Raw genomic sequence first — 20375 nt, 5'->3', positions numbered from 1 at the left:
CAGCGCCACAGAGAGCTGGCGTGCGCCTCTCCGCAGAGAGTCCCTTTCTCAGCAGCTCTTGGAGCTTGGAGGTCGGGGCTCTGCGTTCCGATGAAGAGACCTGGGCCCAGAGATGCTAGGTTGCTACCCTGAGGTCTCACAGCTCCCAGTCAGTGGATTAGGACCAGAGTCCAAGCCATTGCACTCCAGACCCTGAGCCCACTGGCTGAGAAGAGTCCCAGACACAGTGCCCATGGGCACCAGGCCCCAGATGGCAGCGTGAAGACCTCCAGGAGCTGTGCTAACCCCCAGGCAGTACTCTGTGTGGGGATGCTGATGGCCTGGCAGGCTAGCTCTGCTAGCAGATGACGCCGTCCTACATTACCCCTCAATGGCAGATGGTCCAAAGAGCCAGATCTTCCCATTTTTCAAGAGAAGCTGGAAATCTTGTTTTTTATGTAGAATGTTTTCATTTTAGAATATTGGCAAATAATTAAAAAATCAAAACAAAATGTGGGCCAAATTACAGCTCAGTTTGTGAGCCACACACTTCTGAGCCAGACTCAGCCATGCCTAGTGATGTGTGGCCCTCCAGCTGGGAACTGTGTCCATGATTTTACGTGGTTGAGAAAAAGAGAAAATGCTACAGTGACCTGGATCGGCTAGCCAGGTAGGCTCCAGAGAGAAGCCCAGCCTCTGGCAAAGCTCCTTCCCAGACTGGGAATCTGGTGACTGCTGGTAAAACTGGGCTTCTCTTGACTGGAGAGTCACAGTATGTTTCTGCATGTTATCGCAGGGCAAACACACCAAGCCCTCCTGGGCTTGTCCTTGCATCCATCCTGCAGCATGTCACCTGCCTCTGAGTAGGGCTGAGTGGGCCCCAGGACACCATCCTACCTGTCCCCTTCTTGGTGTCTTGTGTTCTTGAGTGGAGGCTGTCCCATGCCTGCCCTGGAAGGATGCATGGACTCAGGAGCAGTGTTTTGGACCTTCCTCTGAAACCAGATTGATTCAGCTGTGGCTCTGCCAGCCCAGCCCTGGTCTGAAGTCATAAAAACATACTGTGAACATTATGCTCCCAAGACCAAGAATAATTGCATGGAGCGATGGGTGTTATATGCAAACAATGAATCATGGAACACTACATCAAAAACTAATCAAAAAACATGGTGATTAACATAAATAAATAAATAAATAAATAAATAATAAATAAATAAAACAAGAATGTTACCATCTGGCTTCCCCACAGTTGCTTTTGTGTTTCTCGTGAAACCCAGGGTTTGAGCATAGGACAGGCTGAGGGCCCAGCACTGTTTTTAAGTGATGGCTACTTGTGATACGGATTTGTGATAAGGAAGAAAAGGTTAAAATCACACAGGATAGGTGACCTCAAAGAAAGTCTTGTGATTCCATTGTAAACGCACCTGGAACAATACATTCTGTTCTTCCCATGTGGTCCTCATACCTGTGCACTAACTAGGGAACTCCCCTTGGGTCTGAGAACCTTACTAGAATGTGAGCATCAGTGAGACAGACAGACCTAGGAGAGCCTTGTGGGACCTGGCTCAGAGACCAGCAGCCTAGGCCACAGGGAAGGAGGCCAGCTAGAGCCAGGGAGGGCTGTCCTCTGCACCAGAAACATGTCATGTTGCAATCCCCAGGCAGGGCTCATTGGCTGCGCTCTGGGAACACAAGCTACCAACAGGGTGGAGTGCCTCCCACTGGAGGGCTCAGCACACGTTCTCACTGGCCACTGCCACAGAGAGGCCTCGTGAGGCGCATGGGGGCGGGAGTTGTCCGTGAGAGCCAGGAAGCTTATTCAGCACTGTGACTGTTAGGGTGGAGGACCCCGGGGGGCAAGGGGTCTTGCCCTCTGGTTGCTCAGCACCCTTTATCCTCCTGGCTTTGCCTGTCACCACTCTCAGATGGGACTGGATGTGAGTGTCTAGCACACCAGGGAAATTGTTGTGGGTTGGTGTGTGCTGCGTCTCAGCACCGTTGTGATCACAACTAAAGAAATCCCAGAACCAGTGTTCTGGTCAGAGGGAGCAGTGCTGCGTCCTGAGCTGGGTGAGCAACACCAGCTTCCTGCCTGTGCTGATATTACACTTTATAAGAAGTGCAGAGTGTCCCGTAAACTTTTCGAAAAGCAGTGGTGAAGTAGGTCTTTGTTAGCTCTCCTCTTGAAGGCGCGGTGATGAAAGAATCACGCCACTTGGGGAAAAGTTTATATAGAAAGAACTTCTACACCAAAGTAAATACTTGAAGAAATAGCCACATCGGCTTACTCTTCAGTGGTGTGTATTCTGGGGCCACAGCATGGCTAGTGCTCACTTCCACTTCTGGCTAGGCTGTTTTGTGGACTAGACTTTCATGTCTCTCCGTAAACCACTAGAAAGTTGGACAAAATTCTTGAAGCAACTGTTCTCAGACATCGGACAATAGGCAGCACGAGACCTTGAAAAAAGGAAAACAAATGTTTCCTTTGAAAGGAAGGTGAGTTCGAGGATCCCCCCAGCTTTCTGCCTGAAGGCAGTTTCTGGGCTGCAGGCATAGGGAGGGGGGTGCCAGACAGAACTCAGCAGCCTTACTGAGTTGGGAAAATGGGAATTGGAGTTTGGGAAGGCAGAAGAGGCTGACAGTTGCAGGACAGAGTCCAGAAAGGAGAGTACACAGAAGAGAGCTCCAGAAACCGGTACAGGCATTTTTTTGAGTCCTCACTGCGTACTAGCCCATAGACGTATAGACTAAACTCCACAACTCCGGGCAAAGGAAAGACAGAGGACTTGTAAGCTGAACCGTTTCCAGAACTCTCAGAGAGTAGGGAGATATTCAGTCAGAGTGATGAGTCCCCATCATCACCTCCCGTCCCAGAGTGGAGACCCAGAGAAGTCACACCTCAGCAGTAGAGCTAGGTATCTCTGGAGAGAAGCTCCACGTAGACTTAACACTAGAAAAGTTTAAAAACAGGGGCGCCTGGGTGGCTCAGTGGTTAAGCGTCTGCCTTCGGCTCAGGTAATGGTCCTAGGGTCTTTGGGATCCATCCCCTCATCGGGCTCCCTGCTCAGCGGGAAGCCTGCTTCTCCCTCTCCCACTCCCCCTGCTTGTGTTTCTGCTCTTGCTAACTCTCTCCGTCAAATAAATAAATAAAATCTTCAAAAAAAAAAGAAAGAGGGGCGCCTGGGTGGCTCAGTCGTTAAGCGTCTGCCTTCGGCTCCGGTCATGGTCCCAGGGTCCTGGGATCTAGCCCCACATCGAGCTCCCTGCTCTGCGGGAAGCCTGCTTCTCCCTCCCCCACTCCCCCTGCTTGTGTTCCCTCTCTCGCTGTGTCTCTCTCTGTCAAATAAATAAAATCTTTAAAAATAAATAAATAAATAAAAATAAATAAAAAAGAAAAAGAAAGAAAAGTTTAAAAACAGTCTTTGAAATGACCAATCAAGGAACCTAACTGCCTACCAAAATAAAACCCAACACTCCAAAAAAATTTTTTTCAAGAAAATATTACAACGCCCAATCAAAAATTATAAGACATGTGAAGAAGCAGGAAAATATGATCCACATGCAAGAGGAAAATCAGTCAGTAGAAAGAGGCCCAGAAATAACAGAAATGAGGGAACAAGCAAAGACATTAAAAGAACTGGAATGACTATATTCAAGTATTTAAAAAAAAAAACATGTAAGTAATGAGAAGAATTGAGAATATGAAAAGTACCAAACAAAACTTCTAGAGATGAAAACTATAATATTTGATAAGGAAAGCTCATTGGATGGGATTAACCCAAGAATAAAGATGGTAGAAGGAAAAACAGAAAATTCAAAGACATAGCAACAGAATCTGTCCTAAATGATGCACAAAAAGAGAAGCAAAGGGGAGTGAAAACAGCCTCCGCCTCCTGACAGACAGTGTCCATCAGTCTAACAGAAGGGGGAGAAAACAGGGGGTAGAAAAAGTATTTCAAGCAATAATGACTAGGGTCGCCTGGGTGGCTTGGTTGGTTAAGCGTCTGACTCTTGATTTCGGCTCAGGTCATAATCTTGGTGTCATGAGATCGAGCCCCATGTCAGGCTCCACGCCGAGCGCAGAGTGTGCTAGAGATTCTCTCTCCCACTTGCGTGCTTGCTCTGTCTAAAAAAAAATGAAAGACCAGATTTCCCCCTAAATTTGATGCAAACTCTTAACTCACAGATCCAAGTTCAACTACCCCAAGCAGCTGGCTAAATACATGTGTGCATGTGCAACCCAGGGAGTATTGTAACCAAGTTTCTTAAAATCAGTGACAAAGTCTTAAAAGCAGTCAAAGGAAAAATAAAGGACACAGTACATAGAGAGGAACAAAGAGAGAATTATGGCAGACTTTTCTTCAGAAACTGTGCAAGCCAGAGACAAAGGCTCATCAGATTTAAAGTACTGAAAGAAAAGCTGTCAAAATGGAATTCTATGTCTAGTAAAAATAGCCTCCAAAAATTAAGGCAAAATAAAAGCTTTTACAGACAAACAAATCTGATAGAATTCACCTTACCGACCGACACGCACTACACAAAATATTAGAGGACACTCTTCAGGCTGAAGGAAAATGATGCCAGATGGAAACATGGGTCAGCGGAGAATAATGCGGAGAGGCCGACTGGCAGGTCTGCAGGTAAATGAAGAGGACAAGCTTACCTTTTCCTTCAAATGCTAACCAACTGTTTGAAATGCACATATTGGGGCGCCTGGGTGGCTCAGTCGTTAAGCGTCTGCCTTCGGCTCAGGTCATGGTCCCAGGGTCCTGGGATCGAGCCCCCGCATTGGGCTCCCTGCTCCGCGGGAAGCCTGCTTCTCCCTCTCCCACTCCCCCTGCTTGTGTTCCCTCTCTCGCTGTGTCTCTGTCAAATAAATAAATAAAATCTTTAAAAAAATAAAATAAAATGCACATATTAACAGTGTGTTAGGGGGCTTGTGATATGCAGAGAAGTAAAAGGTGTGACAAGAATGGCATACGTGGTGGGAAGGGGAAGAGGAAGTACACTCTTGTGAGCTCTCGAAGGTGCCATTGTGCGTGCCACAGCAGAATGAGCTGAGTTAAAAGTGCACATTGTAAACCACAGAACAGCCGTCAAAAAACAGTAAGAAAGTATAGCCAGTGGTGCGGTGGTGTTGATAAAAGGGAGTGAAAACCATCAACCCAAAGTAGCCCCAGGAGGGAAAAGGGCACAAAGGACAGATAGGACAAAGAGAAAACAATTAGCAATTGCAGTTTAGCAAGAAGGTACATTTAAAACCAGTCATGTTGATAATTACATTAAATATAATGGTCTAAATATTGCATTAAAAAGCCGACTGGCAGCAGAAGGCTGGCCTCAACTGTGTGCTGTCTACAAGAAACCCGCTTTTAAATACAGTAAAAACACAGATGAAGAAGGCTGGATGGCTATTTAATGTCAGGCAAAGTAGGCTTCCCAACAAGGAATATTAACCTAAGATAAAGAGGTACATTTCATGATGGCATAGAAGTCAGTTAATCAGGAAGACCCAACCATCCCAAGTGTGTATGCTCCTAATACAAGAGCTGTAAACACTTGAAGCTTAAAACCTCTCAGAAAAAGGGGGCGCCTGGGTGGCTCAGTCGTTGAGCGTCTGCCTTCGGCTCAGGTCATGGTCCCAGGGTCCTGGGATCGAGCCCCACATTGGGCTCCCTGCTCAGCAGGGAGCCTGCTTCTCCCTCTCCCTCCGCTGCTCCCCCTGCTTGTGTTCCCTCTCTCGCTGTGTCTCTCTCTGTCAAATAAATAAATAATCTTTAAAAAAAAAAAAAAAGAAAAATATCCAAAAAATTTTTTAAAAGAATGCTCATGGGTCAAAGAAGAAATCACAAAGTAGCACTTGGAAACTTAAGCCTTTAAATACTTACATGAGAGAAGAACACTGTTCTAAAATCAGTGATCTACCTGATCCACCTTAAAAAGCTAGAAATATAAGGGGCGCCTGGGTGGCTTAGTTGGTTTCAGCTCGGGTCATGATCTCGAGGTGGTGAGATCGAGCCCCGTGTCGGGCTCCACGCTGTGTGTGGAGCCTGCTCGAGATTCTCTCTCTCCCTCTCCCTCTGCCCCTCCCTCATCTCTAAAATTAAAAAAAAAAAAGGGCTAGAAAAGTAAGAACAAACTAAATTCAAAGTTTAAGTTTATAGAAGTTCGGAGAAAATAGTAAAGATAAAAGTGGGGAACAATGAAATAGTAAAGAGAAAAATCCTACAGGACACAAACCTGATTCTTTGAAAAATATCAGCAAAACTGGCAAACATCTGCGCTATTGACCCAGATAGAACGAGAGTCAGTACAAGTTGCGAGTAGTGTGAGTGAAAGAGGGGTGTCGCTGCGGGTCCTGTAGATACTGAGGAGACAATACTGGGGACATGACACTACGTGCCGGCAGTTTGGCAACTCGACCTACACAAAATTGGCAAAGTCTCTGAAAGACCAAAGTTACCAAAACTGATTCAGAAAGAAATAGAAATGTGAGGAGGCCAGAAGAGGAGAGGGAAGCCTGGCCCATCGGGGGTGGAGGGGAACTTCCACGCCTGCAGAAAACCCACAGCTGGCGTCTCCCTGAGGGTGAAGGCAATGCCCACTCTGACCACGTCCACCCTGCATGGCGCTGCCAGTCCCGACCTCAGCAAGAGCAAACATGGTGGGGGGGACATACAGATGGCCACAGAAGTAAAACTGTAAATACATAAATATGGCTTTTATTCACATACCACCTGATCTAGTACATAAAAAATCCTAAGGAACCTTAAAAAAAACACAACTATTAGAACTAAAAAGTAGCTTTAGCAAAGTTCCAGGACAAGGTCAATACAAGGTCAGTATGTCAAATCAGTTGTATTTCAATACATAGCGATGAGAATTGGAAACTGCAATAAAAATACCATTTACAATAGCATCCAAAACCGTGAAATGCTTAGGGATATGCATTGTCTGTGCACTGCAGAGAAAACCTAAGACCTAAATAATGGAGAGGTATACCATCCTCATGGACTGGAAGACTCAATGTTAAGATGTCATTACTTCCAAAATCTATCTACAGATTTAGCACAAACCCAATCAAAATCCCATCAGACTTTTAAAATTGAAATCAAAAATTAAAATTTACATGGAAATGCAAAGGATATAGAATACCCAAAGCAGTCTCAAAAGAGAACAAAGTCGAAGGATTTTATCTAATTGTAAGACTTACTATGAAGGTACAGGAATCACGACAGTGTGGTGTTGCACATGTCTACACGTGTGTGACAGAGAATGGACACATACACATGTTAACTAATTGTTCAGTTAATGCAAAGGTTCTATGGTAATTTAAGGAGAAAGAACAGCTTACTCAACAAATTGTGCTGGCACAAGTATGGGAAAAAAATGAACTTCAACCCTACCCTTATTATCAAATACAGACATTAATTCAAAAATGTATCATAAGCCTAAACATCATAGCTAAAACTATAAAACTTCTAGAAGAACGCACAGGAAAAAGTGTTGTGACTCTGGATAGGCAGAGATTCCTTAGGGTACAAAAAGTACCTGTACTTTTTGATACTTGGATGGTACTTGGTAGTTTCTGATAGATTGGACTCCATGGACAATGCAGAGTTCCGCTTTTCCAATGACGCGGTGAAGATAAGAGAAAGTAAGCCACAGGCTGGGAATGTGCATCAAGGACTTGCACCCAGAATATATTAGGAACTTTACAAGTCCATAATAAGACACAAATACACACAAGAGAAAATAGCCAAAATACTTGAAAAGACTCTTTACAAAAGAAGATAATTAAATGGAGAATAAGCCCACAAAAGATGCTCAACAAATACTAGTCATCAGGGAAATGCAAGCCTAAAGCACAGCGACATGCGCCTACATGCTCATACGACCAGAACAATTTTAAGACCTGACAATATCGAATGGTAGTGAGGGTGTGGAGCAATGGGAACTTGCACACGCACTGGGGGGTGCCGGGGGGTGCCATGTGGTGCCGCTACTTTGGGAAATGGTTTGGCAGTTTCTTAAAAAGTTAAACATATACTTACTGCACAACCCAGCCCTTTGATTTCGAGGTTACTGTGCAGGAGAAATGGAAACATCCATGCTGGGGCGCCTGAGTGGCTCAGTGGGTTAGACGTCCAACTCTTGATTTCGGCTCCGGTCGTGATCTCGGGGTGGTGGGATTGAGCCCCGCGTCAGGCTCCGTGCTCAGCGCAGAGTCTGCTTGTCCCTCGCCCTCTGCCCCTCCCTCTGCGCACGCGTTCTCCCTCTCAAATAAATAAATAAATAAAATCTTTAAAAAAAAGAAACATTCACGCACCCAAAGACTTCAGCACGCATGTTTATAGCAACTTCATGCCCAAATAGGGGACAACACAAAGATCCACCCACAGATGAAGGGGAGGGCACAGTACTACACGGCCATATGATGGAACACTACTCCACAAGTAAAAGAGTTAGGGTATCCACAACAACATGAATGAATCTCAAGAAACATTTCTTTGGTTTCTGGGAGAACCAGACTTCAAAAAGTGCCTGGTGTACTGTAGTCCATTTATGTGAGACTCCGGAAGAGCCCTGTCTGGTCCATAGTGACAGAAGGCAGGGCAGGGCCTGCTTGGGGCTGCCGGGTGATGAAGGTGTCCCAAACGCATAGATGCATACGTGTTCTGAAAGCCACTGAAACGTACATTTAAAAATGGGTGCATTTTGGGCACCTGGGTGGCTCAGTCGGTTAAGCGTCTGCCTTCGGCTCAGGTCATGATCCCAGGGTCCTGGGATTGAACCCCGCATCGGGCTCCCTGCTCGGCGAGAAGTCTGCTTCTCCCTCTCCCACTCCCCCTGCTTGTGTTCCCTCTCTCGCTGTGTCTCTCTCTGTCAAATAAATAAAATCTTTATTTATTTAATAATTTATTATTTAAAAAAATGGGTGCATTTTATTGCATGTAAATTATAAGTCAATGGAAGCACTTTTTTCCATCAGGAGCAGCGGTGGTCTAGTGAAGGTTCCTGGCGGGCGTCAGTGTTCTGCTCTATATGGTCCGTCTCTTTCCTACCGTGGAGAAAGACAGCGCTGTCAGCTGGCGTCCATTCGAGGTCGCTGCAGGTCCTCAGAGGATCCCAGTAATTGTTATCAATTTACTGGGCTCTCTTAATTATTCTGCACTGTGGAACTTAGGAGCTCCTGGGGGAGGTCATTACAGTAGCCCGTGTCCTCCCCGCGGGGGCCCCGGGCTTCTTGGAAGGGCCCCAGGAGCCCCTGGGGTCGGCAAGGGTGAAGACACAGTACTGCAGCTTTAAAAAACATTAAACCCGGGTATAGAACAAACCTACTTCCGTTTTCTCTCTCTCTCTTTTTTTAATTGAAGTATAATTGGCACAGTTTCCTATTAGTTTCAGGTGTGACATCCGCTTTCTCGTCTCACAGGGGCTATTTCATCCCTGGAGAAGGCTGCAGATCTCTGTCACACTCATTTACCTCTGCTAGGGAAAGGCCACCAGGAGGCCCCCAGCCAGTCACAGACGGTGTGTAGCAAAGGGGCCAGTTCACTCCCGAAACAGGCGGCCATCCCGCTTGGAGTTTTCTTGCTGTTTCTGATATCTTACTATATTTACGAGGTGGTTGCCATTCTAGAGGGAAGTTCCCCAGAGTTGGTGGGTTGGCCTACTCACCCCATTGCTGAGCTCCCACGCTCATTCCAGCAGTCAGCAGCTTGTCTTCCCTAAGTACATCACTAAGTCATCTTCAAGTGATGACTGTCTCTATCTTCCCCTCCAAGCCTATACTCCTGGTTTCTCTTTCTTTCCTTGTAGAGTTGGCTGGGCCCCACAGCCATAGTATGGTGGGCATCTCATCCACTCACAAAGCCAGCAATGAGGCTGGCTTTTCCACTAAATATATATGATTGCTGTGTTTTAAAAATATACCCTCTATCAAATTAAAAATTTCCTTTATATTCCCAATTTACCAAGAGTTTTCATCACAAATAGGTGTTAAACCTTCTCAGTTTTTTTCTGCATTGATTATGACAGACATGATTTTTTTTCTCTTTTCATTTATTGATGTGGTAAATATGGTGGTAGATTTTCTGAAAAGAAGCCAGCCTTGCATTACTGAGACAGATTTTTCTTGATAATGACGTATTCTTAGTACCTGCCTGATTTGATTTGATAATGTTTATATATAGTTTTTACAACTGTATTTACAAGTTAAATAAGCCTGTAAGTTTTTCTTGTGTTGTCCTTATATGGTTTGGGAATAAAAGTAGCTGGGCATCTTTCATTCTTTTTCACTTTTCTGAATAATTTGAATAAGATAGAAATGAAGTGAAAATTCAGCAGAACCACCTGTAAACCCATCTGAGCCAGGGGCCTTTGGGAAGAGAATTGTTGAGTGCTGTCTCAATTTCTTAATACTTTTTTTTTTAAGATTTTATTTATTTATTTGGCAGAGAGAGACACAGAGAGAGAGGGAACACAAGCAGGGGGAGTGGGAGAGGGAGAAGCAGGCCTCCCGCCGAGCAGGGAGCCCAATGCGGGGCTCGATCCCAGGACCCTGGGATCATGACCTGAGCCGAAGGCAGACGCCCAACGGCTGAGCCACCCAGGCAGCCCCTCAAATTCTTAAAACTTATTGGATATTTCAAATGCTGTTTTTTGGTTCTGGTTTTTTAATTTTCCGTCGCCTATAGGTTTTATTAGTTTACTACTGAAGAGCTCTTTATAACACTCACTTTTGCCCAATCATTCCCCTGTTGTGTTTATTTGTTCTTCCTTGTTTGGATCAGTCTTGGCAGAAGTTAATCTCATTAATCTCTGCAGACGACAGTCTGGGCTCGGTTGATGTTCTATAGTACTGTTTCCCTTGGGGTTTCCATTGAACTTCACCATTTCTTTACTTCTTGTTTCCCTGAGTTTGTTCCAGCTCCTTACGCTGGAGTGTTAGCTCATCTCCTTGCGGTTTACCTGTCTCTGTTCCTGAGAAGTGTATCTCAGCTGTGTCCTGTAAATTTGGGGATTTAGTTCTGAATATTTCTTTTCTTTCTTTCTTTTTTTTTTTTTTTAAGATTTATCCATTTATTTTAGAGAGAGTGAGGAGGGGCAGGAGAGAGAGAGAGAGAATCCCAAGCAGAGTCCGCGCTGAGCAGGGAGCCCAATGTGGGGCTCGATCTCACAACCCTGAGATTGTGACCTGAGCTGAAACTGAGAGTCGGACACTCAACCGACCGACCCACCCAGGCACCCCAGTTCTGAACATTTCTTAATTCATTTTATGTATTCCTTTATACCTCGAGGGTGATTCCGTCACGCGTTACACAGTTTCAAAGCAGAATGGACTTAGGGGGTTTGGGCATTGGCTTCTAATTTTATTGTATGTTTGGAATGAATTGAGACTTGCTCTGTGGCAAGTGTAACATGTGGTCTGATCCTATGTGTGGCTTATTCACTGAAAAAGAAATGACTTCTCTGCCTACTGGTTTAGACATCTGTGTGTCTAATAGCTCAAGCTGATCAATTCCATTCATCAAGTCTTTGGCACCTCTGTGTGGGCCTGTTTGTCTGTTTTTGATCAGTAGGGACAAGGTCTCCATCTGCGGCCACAGCTCCGTCCGTTGCCCCTGGATGTGTTCTGAGCTGCACCTTTCCCAACAGATATCTTCCTCACCTGTGATGACACTTGTTCCATAATTCTGTTTTCTTTTGTTATTTTCAGTTTTTATGTGTCTTTTATTTTATTTTATTTATTTTTTCAGATTTTATTTATTTCAGAGAGAGAGAGCACGAGCAGGGGGAGTGGCAGAGGGAGGGGGAGCAGTAGACTCCGCACTGAGCAGAAGGAGCCCAACGCGGGGCTCGATCCCAGGACCCCGAGGTCACGACCTGAGCTGAAACCAAGAGTCAGACGCTTCACCAACTGCATCACCCAGGCGCCCTTCCCTGTTGCATTTTCTGGTGTGAACTTTCATCTCTGAGATGCAGAGTGACCCTGCCAGGGCATCCATGTGGTGACCACAGGCCCTGCAGCCAGTCCCCCTTCCTGTACAGGAGGCTGTTCTGGAAGTGTCCATCCTGAGAGCCCCCAGCGGCCCTGCAGGCAGGGGCAGGAGGGCAGTCCTGTCTCACAAGGGCTGAGCCTCTCCTGTACTGTCCAGGGAGTGGTCAGTGCGCCAGGACCCAGGCGGACCTTCTCCAGGCCAGTGTGGGCAGGTGTGGCCGGGGAGCCCGAGACCCTGGGCTGGGCGCCCCCAGCTGGCCAGTTCCCTGTGCCTGTCCCTGCGGCCCCACCGTCGGCCGGCCTGTCCACGGGGCGTCCGCCTGGGGGCCTCCCGCCTCGCTCGCCTGCCCGCGGGCCGTAGCTGGGAGCGAGCAGCAGCTCAGAGCCCCAGGCTTCACGTGGGCAGGGGAGCTTCCAGGCAGCAGACTTCTCGCAGGCTTACGTTTCCGTCAGGCCAGGGAGGAGCTGGAACGGGCAGCAGAGGTTCATCAGGTTTGTTCTGGACTCTGCCAAGCCCCCTGCCCAGCCGCAGCCCCGCAGAGGGCGCCGAGCCTGCTCCGGGCCGTGCGTCCAGGAGGGTCGGGAGCGCAGCGCCATGGCCCAGCTCCCGATACAGCGGTCTCCGCCCGGCTTATTGGGGTTGGCTTCCTCCGGGCAGCCTCCAGGGCTCGTAGTGCTCCTCACCTTCGGAGCAAAGGTAACCTTGGAGGGTGTCGGGGGTCCCCACGGCCCGGGAGGATGAGGCGGGTCTGCGCGCGGACAGCTTTGCTTAGAGCCGGGCCCGGCGCCGCATCAGGACTCGGCACACAGGACACGTGTCCTCGCGTGGTCAGCCCTTCTGAAGGGAAAGGCCCCCGGAGAGCCCCCTCAGGCCTCCCGCTCCCCACGTGGGCCGAGCCCAGACGGGGAGCAGTGCACGAGTTGCGAGCCTTGTCACAGAGCCTGGGGGCGGCCTCTGCCTGCGCGGGGACCCCCCACGCTGTTGGCAACTCCACCGTTGGGATGTAGGCGTTCTGTCCCTTTGCCTCTCCTTCTGGGGCCCCTGAAAGCCGCCCGTGGGGTCCCAAAGGCCCTCACCAGACCTCCAGAGAGCATTTCAGGGTCTGATGTGGGGAGGCCTCTGGCCGGAGTGGCTCAGTCCCTTGAGCAAGATGGGCAGCTTGTATGCACATGGCCGATGGGCAGCCCTCCCAAGGGGCCACGTCCTCGTGAAAAAGGAGAGTGTTGCCTCAGTCCCTCACGGCTGCCCGTCCGCCAAGAGAGGCAGAGAGCAGCTCATGGCAGCATGTGGCCAAGGGCATGAGGATGGGCAGCCCCAGCGGGAGGGTTGCCGGCCACCTGGAGCAGTGAGCCTGCCTGGCTGACCCGCGGGCACCTGCCATGGTCCCTTGTTGACATGCGTCTTTTGTGAATCTTACCCTGTCTATCTAGCTTTTAGGCTTAGATCTGTGAAAAGGAGGCAGATCAGAACCCACCCCGCCCCATCTGCTCCCCTGTGGCCTCCTGCCATCTCCACCCAGCGCCTCACAGGATGGCTATCTGAATGCAGCCCAGGGTCCCGAAGCTCATTCACACTGACCCCCATCTTGCCCACTGCACCTTCTTTCCCTTCTGGGGCCCGGGGACTTCTTCCCGCCATCACCTCTGCCTTCCAAAGGGACAACCAAGCCAGGCTGAGTGGCCTGGCCATCACTCTCTGCCCCTTCCCTGACCTGCACTTCTTACGGTCCTGGCCCTGCCCCCCACCCCTGCACCCACACCCCTGCGGCCCACCCGCCCCACCTCTTCCTCTGTCAGCTCCTCTTTCCTGTAGAGCCGAGCCTCAGGGCCCAGAGAAGGAACAGAGTCCAGGTGGAGGGCAGGGCCCGCTCTCCAGGTTCTGCCTGCCCACCTTGGACAAGGCAGCCCCAGACGAAGGTAGAGCTGGCCCCTCTTCAAGGCCGGTACTCACAGAGTATTTCCCCTAAATTCCCTTCCTTAGGGCCCCAGGGTGCTCCCTGCTGCCCACTTCTTGAGACCCGGGACAGAACCACACTGAGAGGCACCAGCAGACAGGCCTGGGTGAGCTCAGAACCAGGGAGGGGTACCCCTGAAAATGATATCAGGAAGGAGTGATAAGGGGTTGGTGTTGGGTATTAACCTCAGGGAGGAGGGGGCAGAGCAGTGATGCTGGGATGTTTAACAAGGGGATTGGTCTGCAGTCAGTGCCCCCAGCCCGAGGCCAGGAGCAGCCTGAGGGGCCCCGAAGGATCTGGGGCTTCCTGTTCACGCCCCTCCACCCTGCTGAGTACAGTGATGCCCAGGAATGTCCCCCCAGAGCCTCTGCAGCCCAGGGCAGACAGCAGCTCCCTGCAGGGTCACTCCGGGCAGGCTCGAGGCTCGGGGCTCTGGGAAGTACCTGGCAGCTTCTGGAGACTTGGGGCACGTGGGCTTTTAGGGGGTGAGGCCACTCCATATCCAGTGGATGCTGAAGGCTTGGGCTCCATCCCACCATGGTGGGAAGACTTGGAAGGTTCTGGGGAGTTTGACATAATCTAATTCATAACCATTAATCAAAAAGGGGTTTGGGGGATGCCTGGATGGCTCCGTCGGTTAAGCGTCCGACTCTTGATCTCAGCTCAGGTCTTGATCTCGGGGTCGTGAGTTCAAGCCCCATGTTGGGCTCCACGCTGGGCATGGAGCCTGCTTAAGGGGAAAGAAAGTGGGGGCTGGGATGAGGGGCAAGGCAAGGTGAGGGTATAATTCATCTCATTTGAGAAGGGCCAGACCCAGGGGCATGAGGGGCTCCCGCGGAAGCAGGAGAGAGGCTTCAGTGGAAGCCGTGCCCGTCAGCACACAGGATGGAAGGAGGGGAGACAGAAGGGCTGGCTGCACTAGCCGAGGCCGCAGTGAGCCTGGGGAGGCCTTGTCCCTCGTGCCCAAGACCATGGCAGGGACGTGAGAGCTGAGCTGCCCCTGCAGCCCCAGGGAAGGCTCTGGAGAGTCAGGGCCGGCATGCGCTCCGTGTCCCCAACAGCTTTCAGAGGCCCAGGCAACATGTGCTTAGGGCCCCCTGACAGCCAGGGGCAGCCTGACCTGCTCCCCAGAGCAGGCAGCCTGCCCAGGCCAGAAGGGGCCAAGCAGTAGCTCCAAGCAGCCAGGAAGCTGGGACCACTCCCAGAGCCCTGGGAGACCCTGAGACAGACAGCGGGTTCCTGCTTTCAGGTTCATAGCTGCGAGGCCTTGGGCACGACGGAGCTGGACCAGCAACATGCAGGAGGCAAGTCCTGTGCAGAAACGATCTTCCTGAAACCTAGTCAGAACGCAGTGCACAAAGAGCAGCCCCAGGCTGGGCTCTGCAGAGCGGGTCAGGCCGGGAAGGGCAGAGCGGTGGAGGGTGTATCACTGCTACAAACCAGCCGCTGGTCTGAGCGAGGAGGGCACATCTCAGGTGAGCCAGGGAAGACACACATCAGGGTCACGGTGTGTGCGGGGTGCGGTGGGGGCGGGCAAGCAGGCCTGACCCGTCCAGCTTCATGCCTGAGCCAGGACTGCCCCTGCCCTGGGGCGGTTGGCTACCTCCTCAGGGACGGCTCTGCCGGAGCCAGAAACCCCCGAGACCCCACAGCTGGCTTCCTTCAGGGGCCCTGCTCCCACTGCAAGCCTCACGGGGAGCATGGCCCCCCAAGCACAGGGCCTCAGGGCCTAGGCTCTTCCTCCTCCCCGAGCCTCACTTTCTCCCCCACCCCCACCCCGGCGGCAGCGGATTGCGAGGGTGGACTCAGGCAAGGCCCACGGAATCCCTAAGAGGGCCGGTCCCTCACGTTGTGGGGTCAGGGTCCCAACCCTGCCCCTCCCCACTGGCCGCTGCCTTCCAGAAGGAAACCACGCAAGCAGAGGATGGGCCTAGATATCATCAGCTATCAGGATGGGGCTGACGGGAAGTCAGGACCTGAGGGTCTGCTTCCAGAGACACAGGGCAGGAGAGCATGTGTGGAGGAGGAACTGGTCTGCGGCTAGAGAACCAAAGGCACGGGCCTTTCCTTCATGAGGGAGACGCAGCCATGGCCTTGGGAAGCGGAGAGGAACAGGGACATCCAGGGACCAACCTCACTCCACTCCAGGATCCTGGTGCTTGGAGCCTAGGCAATAGGAGGAGAGCAGGGCCGGGCGCCGGGACTGGGTCCAAGGGCACAGGAGGGGGGCCTAAGGCTGTGTGACCCCAAGGAGGCTGCAGGGAATGGAGCAGTTCCAGGTGCTCAAGAGGACAGAAGAGGCCCAAGTGAGAGCCAGGGACCCGGGTACCCATGGCCGACCTCCAGCTCCCAGTGCCGGGGACACTGCAGGCCCGCGGTGTGCACCACCTGTGTGTGCTTTCCGAAGCACGGGCCTTCTGCTGTCCCTTCGGCCTGCCCTCAGGCCTGGCCCGGGTGGGTCCCTGCCACGCGGCATCCCCCACCTGTGCTGCACGCCACCCTGTACCAGCCAGGCCCCAGGTGTCGCCTCCGAGACGCTGGGCACATGGTGTGCGTGTCACCCGTGTGTCTCGTGTGCGAGATGCTGGTGCCAGGCCCCACCTTCCCCCGTCTGTACTCTCCGGGGCAGCATTCCCATCCAGTGTGGACCCTCCTGGGGCTCCGCAGACCCCGGCCCTACCTGCTGGGCCAACCCACAGGGAGAGCCACTCTGACCTTGCATCTTACAGCTGCTTCCTAATAACATCTTTTTTGTTTTGTTTTTACAAAAGAAACACACTCCTAGTTCTAAAAACTTGGCAACTAGAGAAGAGCTTGGAAACTGAAAGTCTCCTCCCACGCCCTAGTTCAGAGACACCGTGGTGGCCTCTTTGGAAGGGCTGCCCCTGAGTGTCGGCCCACGCGTACGGCATGTGGCCCAGGCTCCTGGGTCCTTGGCCTGTGCCTGGACACACACGTCAGGGCTGCTGGGCGGCTGGGGGTTCTGGTGAGCACGGCCAGCAGACAGAGGGTGCTTGACAGCTGGGGAAGGGCCCAAGACGTGCTGTGGGTCAACCATTAACCTGGGCGCCCCCAGGGGGCCCATTACGAAATGGTCCCGGCAGGAGATGACATTTTCAGGGCCAAATGTCCAGAGTGCCCAGTGGAGGGGCAGGCCCAGGCCCTGCGGTGCATCTGGAAAGCATGTGTCCCAGGGGCCTCTTGTGCCAGGACCCCAAGCCGCAGCTGCTGCCCTTGAGCACCTTCCCCGGGGAGGACCTCTGGCCTGCTAGGCTCTGGAACGAGAGCCAGGGCGTGGGGTTTCTGGGTCCTGCAGGCTGGAGGCACAGCCGCTTGGCTTATACTCGGGGAGCCTAGGCTTCCCACCCCTTCTTGCCCTTCGTGCTGTGACAGGCCCTTCTCTTGCTGTTCTTCAGTAGAGTTCACGGCACGTCCAGCAGCCGACAGCCTCGGACACCCGGACAGGAGCCCCGTGGGGACACGGGCAGCCTTTGCCATTGAAGGGATGAAGATGGAAGCGCAGGCAAAGGCCAAGCCCACCAGACCCTCCAGGGCTCACCCTGCAAAAACTAAAGGCTGCCAGAGACCCCCCAAGATCCGTAACTACAATTTGAAGGACTGACTTCTAGAGCCTTCCTTCTCCCACGCCCTCCCCCTTCCCCTCCCCTCCCGTGTCGGTGCTTGGGGCCTGTGCTTTCACCACGCATCAGGGGGGTGTGTGTGCAAGCACCCACACATGCACGAGGAGAGTGCGAGTGCGTGTGTGCGCGCACAGCTGCAGGGCGGCTTCCCCGGGCTCTGACCGACCCAGAGCCATTAAAGGCCCTGCCTCTGGTGCTCTCGCTGGGCCCTGGAGTTATTGACCTGTCCTACAGTGCCCCAGTGACATGGGGAAGGAAGCCAGGAGGGCCCCCGGGGGCAGGGGTCACAGCGCGGCCTGATGAGGGTGTGGGGGCACGGGGAGCAGAATGCCCACCCACAAAGTAGGCGTTTCCCCACAGAGTGCTGCACGTGGGAGGGGACCTCCTGGAAGAAGGGAGAACCGGGGTTGTGGGTGAGCCAGCGGCCAGACCAGAGGCCTGCTCCCCTGCTCACGTCAGGGAGCTGATGGGGTAGGGGTGGCACTTCCAGTGCTCGTTGGCCCCGTGAGGGTCAGTCTGGAGCCTTCCACGTCCGCACCCCCCCCACACCGCGTAGGACAGTAGTGGGGCATCCCCCACAGCTAGATGCCTGGGGCCCGGCACCTGATACCCTTGCTCCAAGTACCACAAAACCACACCCACACTTCCCCGCCTGAAAAACGTCTCATAAACTCTAACCACACAGCCTTGACACTTGTGGATTTGCTCTACAGTGAACTTCACGCTCAAGATCACAATCTCCTGCCTCAGGAGGCTCAGCGTGGGAGAGGCTGGGGCGTGCGCTGCGTCACTCTCCCGGAGCCCTCAGCCCGTTGCCCACACCGGGCTGGCAGCGCCGGAGCACCCCTTGCCCACGGCAGCTCAGAAATGGGGACAGCCTGTCCCCGCTCTAGGCAGAGCATGGTTGTGCCCTCAGGCAGCCTGGGCCCTCCCCACTGAGGCTTTCCCTTTCTGGACAGCCAGCTCGCACGGAACCGGGCAGACCGCTTCTCCGGGAGGACGGGAGAGTGCTGGGGGAAGGCTCACCTACACACGTCATGTGGCCTTCGTGGCTTCCGTTGGCCGTCAAGTAAAATGTGCACAGTGTCCTCTCCCTACCTGGCTCACAGGTGAGGGGCACGTGAGGATGCAACATCACGGGGAGAGACCACAAACAGTAGTGGTGCATGCATGTGCCCGATGCAGGGTCATGCATGTGCCCGATGCAGGGCCACGAGATCACAGACCAGGCCCCAATGATTTGCAGCGGCTCCTGCCCCATTCCGTGCACCCTTGAGCTCCATGTGACGGCACGCGGGCCTGAGGGACATCCTTGCCACAGGCTAAGTACGCAGCCTGGGCACGCTGTGCTTCCAGGAGCTGCGGAGGCAATGCTGGGCCGTTCCCGCCGTGCCAGGAAGCAGCAGCCTGGAAGCAGCTTTGCCGAGGGGTGGCAGGGGTCTCGGTGCTCGGCTGTGTCCGACGTGGGCCCTCAGAAGGGACGCACGGCTGTGTGACTCCCTGAAGCTGAAAACCTGAGCAGAGATGCCTTGTCACTTTCCAAAGAGGCACTTCAGAGCCCGTGAGCGAGTCTCCGAGCCCTCCCTCTAGGGTGCAGACCCAGGCCCTCCATCAAGGTTGGCCCAGCCTGGGATCAGCCCCCATCACCTGGGCCCCTGGCAGGCTGCGGTGAGCAGAGCCCCACTGATCAGCAAGAAATGAGCCTGGGATGATTTAAGTCACCAAAAGTTGGGAGCGTTACGCAGCATGGTCCAGTGACTCCTGGCCCAGGGTGCAAGGTATCTGAAAAATTCTTAAATTGGAAGAGAAAGAAAAACCCATGGGAAGGTTGTTCAGGACATTAATTCAGCTGGTGGGCCTTAGGGCACTCTCCCACCTCTTCCTGGCCTGCCCTTTCTTCCGCTGTCAGGAGTTAGAAGCCCCCAGTGACAGGATGCCAAGGGAAATATGGGAGCATCGGAGCATGGAGTGGCCACTGGGACCTAACGGGGCTGGTGAGCACTGTGGGGCATGCAGGAGCACGTGGCCAAGTGAAGCTGTGGCGTCTGGTTTCACCGTGCCAGTCCCGTTCTGTGCTGTCCCTGAGCGTCCCTGGCCAGTGTCCTGCTCCACACAGCCCCTGAGCTCGTGAAAGCAAAGCCGAGGGGTTGCCATGGAGCGCAGTGAGGAGTGCAGCGTTTGATTTCAAGACAATGAGGCGGTGGAGAGGAAGCAGGGCACTGGCCGTCCTGGGGACCAACAGGGACTCCGCTGGCCTCACAAAGGACCTGCTTGGGGGCCCGTAAGGGGGCCTGGGTCCTGCAGGGCATGGCCGCTAGGGAGGGAGGGCGGCCTTCCTGGACTCTCAGCTGACCCCTAGACCGGGGGTCTGTTTCGTTTCGGTCTGGAAGCCGAGGTCTTTTTCTAAGTTCGGTAACCATGTGAGCAGGGGAATGCACGGAGACGCAGGGCTGGAGCTTCAGCCGGGGCGTGTGCGCGCCCGTGGGTGCAAGTGGCCACGTGCGCGCGCGAGTGCCTCTGCCCAGGGGGGCGCCTTTGTTCGAACCACGCCAAGCGGTGTCCGTGCCTCGCTCCACCCGCGGGCTCCGGGAGCCGTGGAGCACGCGCGCGGGTCCGTAAGACTGGGGAGGCCGCGCCGCGCTGCGGTGACCGGCAGTGACCCCGCCCGGGGCGCCCTCGGCAGGGGTCAACGACCGCCGAGCAGCCCAGCCCATCACCCTATCGCCTAGCAACGCCCACTCGCGCGCCGCCATTGGGCCGGTGCGCACGCCCCCGGCCCCCGATTGGCCGCGGCGG

At 53.0% G+C, this 20375-nt stretch overlaps 1 protein-coding gene across 5 annotated transcripts in view; it reads left to right on the top strand.

Annotated features, from left to right (window-relative positions):
- Positions 1-18254, top strand: part of CCDC57 (coiled-coil domain containing 57) — a 101083-nt gene extending 82829 nt beyond the window's left edge. For 3 of the 5 annotated variants that reach the window (XM_078066285.1, XM_078066280.1, XM_078066284.1), the window contains one exon: positions 17355-18254. In XM_078066285.1, coding sequence (XP_077922411.1) covers positions 17355-17560 — 206 coding nt within the window. In that variant the 3' untranslated portion in view covers positions 17561-18254. Of the gene's footprint in view, positions 1-15187; positions 15414-17354 lie in introns of all 5 variants that reach the window. The other 2 variants (XR_013445278.1, XM_078066281.1) reach the window with 2 other exon arrangements.
- The last annotated feature ends 2121 nt before the right edge of the window (positions 18255-20375 follow it).

The sequence above is a fragment of the Halichoerus grypus genome, chromosome 2 (assembly GCF_964656455.1).
Source record: "Halichoerus grypus chromosome 2, mHalGry1.hap1.1, whole genome shotgun sequence".
Classification (NCBI taxonomy): domain Eukaryota; kingdom Metazoa; phylum Chordata; class Mammalia; order Carnivora; family Phocidae; genus Halichoerus; species Halichoerus grypus.
This window is presented reverse-complemented; position numbering and strand designations above follow the sequence as displayed.